A 5000-nucleotide genomic window follows, 5' to 3' on the forward strand; every position below is an offset into this window, starting at 1 on the left:
TCATCATTGTATTATTATTATCATTGTTATTGTTTTTATTATTAATATGAACCTCATTATTATTGCATTTATCATCATTATTATTACATTATTATTATCATTGATATTATTATTGTTGTTGAAAAAAAATATATATATATATATACATATACATATATATATATATATATATATATATATATATATATATATATATATATATATATATATATATGTATGTATGTATGTTGTATACACACACACACACACACACATGTATATTATATATATATATATATATATATATATATATATATATATATATATATATATATATATATATAATTATATATATATATTATATATATATATATATATATATTTATATATATGTATATATATGTATATATATATATATATATATATATATATATATATATATATATATATTGTTAACACTACTATCATTGTTATACTTATTGTTATTTCTATTGTAATTATTATTATTACTTTTATTATTCCCATCATCATCCCTTTTGTTGTTATCCTTATCAATACAATTATTACAATTATCATTATAATTTTCGATTTTATCTCTGTTTCCTTTTCTCCAATACCATTTTGACAGTAATCAGTCCTATCATTTCCATTTTTCCATTTCCTTTCCATCCATTTATTTAGTGACGTACAAAAAAAAAGAAAAAAAAGAAATAAATCACCCCCCCCACCTTCTTTATGAAGGAGGTTTGCGTCACTAAGTTAACGTTTATCATTTGTAAAGTTTGTAATGTTTCGGCCTCTCTCTGCCGTTTATCTTCATGAGCTGTCTTTGCTTTCATTTTTTCTTCTCTCCTTCTTTCTCCAATAAGGCAGGAGGAGAAGGAAATATGGGTGATGGTGAGAGAATTGTAATGATTATGATGAAGATAACAATGATATGATAATGATGATAGTAATAACAATAATAATCATGATAATGATAATAGTATTTACAATAATAATAATGATAATTATGATAACAGTCAAAGTAATGATAATGATAACAATAACAATGATAATGGTAATGATATTAGTAATAATGATGATGATAGTAATAATGATAATGCTAAAAGTTATAATAATGATAATAATAATTATCTATGGTTATAACCATAATGATGGTAATGATATTAATAATGTTGATGGTGATATAATAATAATGATAATATAATGATGATAATACTAATAATAATGATAGCGATAGTGATGATTACAATGATACTGATATTAATAGTGATGATAATAGTAATAACAATTATAGAAATAGCAGCAATGATAACAATAGTGATCATAAAAGTGATAATGATGATAATAAATAGATACATGAATGAGCAAATGAAATAATAGAAATAACCCTTCACCCCCCACTTTTACGTAAATGAGAGCATCAAACTTATATATTTAGACAAAAAGAAAGAAAAAAAAGGGCAGATTGATGATCGCGTTCCCTTAATGAATGGCTGCCGTAGACCGCGCTGAGCCACTGCCAACAAAGCTGAACCTGAGGGCACAAATTCCCCTCAAACCGGGCGAAGCAAAGGGGGAGGGAAGGGGGGAAAGGGGGAAAGGGAAGGGGGGCTAGGGAGGTAGGAAAGGGGGAAAGGGGGGAGAGGAGAGGGGCTAGGGAGGGAGGGTAGGGGGATTAGGAGAGGTGTGAGGGAGGGAAGGGGGGCTAGGGAGGTGTGAGGGAGGGAAGGGGGGCTAGGGAGGGAGGGAAGGGGGGCTGGGGAGGGAGGGAAGGGGGGCTAGGAGAGGTGTGAGGGAGGGAAGGGGGGCTAGGGAGGTGTGAGGGAGGGTAGGGGGGCTAGGAGAGGAGTGAGGGAGGGAAGGGGGGCTAGGAAGGTGTGAGGGAGGGAAGTGGGGCTGAGGAGGGAGGGAAGGGGGGGCTAGGAGAGGTGTGAGGGAGGGAAAGGGGCTAGGAGAGGTGTGAGGGAGGGAAGGGGAGCTAGGGAGGGAGGGTAAGGGGGCTAGGAGAGGTGTGAGGGAGGGAAGGGGAGCCAGAAGAGGAGTGAGGGAGGGAAGGGGTTCCAAGATATGACTAGGCGGTAGTTTGGCGAAGAAGGCAGCAGAAGAGGGGAGGGGAGGGAGGGAAGGGGGAGATAGCTAAGGGGTGCGAAGAGTAAGGTCGAGAGAAAAAGTGAAGTGACGAGAGTTGGGTTCAGAGGGGAGGGGGGGAGGGGGGGAGAGGGGGCATGGCGGTGACAAGAGGGAGAGGGGGGGGGGTGAAGGGGGTGAGCGATGAAAAGGGAAAGGGAGAATATGAGAAGTCGAAGATAAGGAAGGGTGGAGGGTCAGAAGGTCATCGTTTACCTCATTTTTACTATTTGGCTTCATTTTCTCCCCATTCTGTTATATTGTAGCTGCTGTTACTTGTGTTATTATCATCATTGATATTTTGTTAGTTTTTTAATCATCGTCATAGTCGTCATCATCATCATCATCATCATCATCATCATCATCATCATCATCATCATCATCACCACCACCACCACCATCCTCATCCTCATCCTCATATTCATCTCCATCTTCATCCTCATCTTCCTTCTCATCCTCGCCCTCATCCTCATCATCATCATCCCCATAATCACCACCGCCATCCTTATCCTCATCCTCATCCTCATCTTCATCCTCATCCTCATCCTCATCCTCATCCTCATCTTCATCTTCATCTTCATCTTCATCTTCATCTTCATCTTCATCTTCATCTTCATCTTCATCTTCATCCTCACCTTCATCCTTATCATCCTCATCCTCATTTTCCTTCTCATCCTCATCATCATCATCGTCGTCATAATCCTCCTCCTGTTTCCTCCGTTCCCTCCTCTCCGCTTTCCGTCCAATCAACTACATTCTTTCTTCCTTGATTTCAGATTGGAATTCAGCTTCATGAAGGAAGTTAATCTGGAAACAACTAAGAAAAGTAAACAAAAAAAGCTCGTGATAAAGGCAGGTGTTGGTGATGTATTCTGTTAACACAAGTTTCTGAAAAGAAAGGAAAAGAAAAAAAAGGCTTGTTAAAGTGCGTTTCCTCATTTATTTCCTGTTCAGATTAGCGTCTGTCTACAAGCAGTGCACTCGCCTCAGCTTAAAGTTGCACGCGTTCCTACCCTGAGTGTGCGTGCAGCTCGCACTCGCGGCCCAAGACACCGCACGTTCAGCCGAGAGTGTAGCTGCGCAGCCTAAAGTGCACGCGATCGGCATCTTCGGGATGAGCGGCGCGTTCGCGGTCGGAGGCGGCGGCGGCTCGTGCGGGACTCGCCCTCGTGCCTGCGTGCGCTCCGTGCCTGCCCCGGTGCGAGGGTGATGCCCTGAGGGGACGGGCTGGCGGGAGGAGGACCCAGGGTCATGACAACTGTGGTGATCAGTGAGGATGGTCTGAGGGGAGGATCGAGTGAAGCGCCGATTGCGATGGTCAATGGCAAGGCTCTGATGGTAAAGAGCTAATGGTAGATATCTAATGGTGTTGTTCTAATTGAGTGTCGGCCGTCAGGGAGGAGAACGTCCCTCTGCGGCTCGCGCGGCGCCCACGTGCGGTTTATGGAGGGCGTGTGCGGGGGTGGCTCGCCCGTGCGTGTTGTGGGCTGCTGAGCCAAGAGTGTCGCCGGTGAGGGCGAGAAGGGAAGGAGAGGAGAGAAAGAAAGAGTCAGAGTGAAGTAGAAAAGATAAGATCTCGTGAAGAAAAGGGTGACGAGATCTGCATCTCGGGCGGCGTCAGCACCAGCATGTGGTGGGCGTATGTCCCTTGGCGCGGCCTCCTAGCCGGGGCGGTGCTGTTGACGCTGGCGGGCGAGGCTGGAGTGGGCGGCCTTTACCACCCTTCGCCCGTCGTGCGGACGCGCTACGGCAGTCTCCGCGGCCTCATCGCCACGCCCAACTTCGGCACCCTTCAGCCCGTGGCCAAGTACCTGGGCGTGCCCTACGCGGCGCCACCCGTGCGCAAACTGCGCTTCATGCCGCCCATGTCGCCCCTGGAATGGTCGGGTATCCGCAAGGCGGAGACGCTGCCGCCCGTGTGCCCGCAGAAGCTGCCCGACGTGCACAACCGGCGGGACGCGCTGCGCAGGATGCCCGAGGGCAGGTACGTCTACCTGCAGCGGCTGATTCCGCTCCTGCAGAACCAGAGCGAGGACTGCCTGTACCTCAACATCTACGCGCCCGTTAGAGGTGAGTACATCGTTCGCCGTTTGGGTTGGGGCTGGGGGTCTGCCTGGCAGATGTCGTACCAGTCCTGTGTGTCTTCAGCATACCTTAATGTTTTGTTTTCACATACATCAAGTGAGGTGTTTTAGGACTAGGGTTGGAAGAAATCCTTTCTCTTTTTTATCTTTTTTTGAATTCAATCGTGTTTTAAGTAAGACTACATTTAGTTTTAGGAATGTGTTTGGGAAGGGAGCGCTGTCTTTTGCATATCTACTTATATGGTATTTTAATACTAATTTTTTTATTTATTCTTTGTTTTCTCAAGTAAACCAAGAAAAATATTTTGTTCTCAGTTTCATTCGCAGCTCATTTTAAATCTAAAATTATAGTATTGAATAGACTGATAAAAAAGTAATAAAACACGCTAGTATATGTATCACTTTACTAAAAAAAAAATAATAATAATGATTAAAAAAAAAAAAACAATGAAAAAAAAAGAAAAAAAGAGGAACAACAAGACTAAACATAAATCATGTAATAGGAGTTCTTTCCTTAATACGTTGGAGAAAATGAAGTCAAATCCTGATGAACCCCGTAAAATAAATCGAGGAGGACACCTACAGGTGGTCTAACTTTACCATCTATGAAAAAAAAAACGTGTGAGCTCAGTGTTCGAAACTTCCACAAAATCAGCTGACAACGAGGTGACTTTAGACAAAGATAAAAAATATAAAGATAACGAGGAATGTGAAAAGGCATTAGCAACTGAGCCAGAAAAGCAGAATGTGACCTTTATTCAAGAAGGTAGGTCATGTGCACATGATTAACTGATCATTCGAACA

The 5000-nt window shown here is 42.6% G+C and overlaps 1 protein-coding gene across 1 annotated transcript in view; it reads left to right on the plus strand.

Moving 5' to 3' along the window:
• LOC147469827 (neuroligin-4, Y-linked-like) overlaps positions 1-5000 on the plus strand; it is a 349073-nt gene that overhangs the window by 3324 nt on the left and 340749 nt on the right. Inside the window, exon 2 of the mRNA XM_086547163.1 lies at positions 2889-4182. Within this exon, the coding sequence (XP_086403289.1) occupies positions 3741-4182 (442 nt within the window). The 5' untranslated portion in view covers positions 2889-3740. The remainder of the gene's footprint in view (positions 1-2888; positions 4183-5000) is intronic.

The sequence above is a fragment of the Penaeus japonicus genome, unplaced genomic scaffold, assembly GCF_977035675.1.
Source record: "Penaeus japonicus unplaced genomic scaffold, GWHDUDI00000001_assembly GWHDUDI00000019, whole genome shotgun sequence".
In the NCBI taxonomy this organism is placed as follows: domain Eukaryota; kingdom Metazoa; phylum Arthropoda; class Malacostraca; order Decapoda; family Penaeidae; genus Penaeus; species Penaeus japonicus.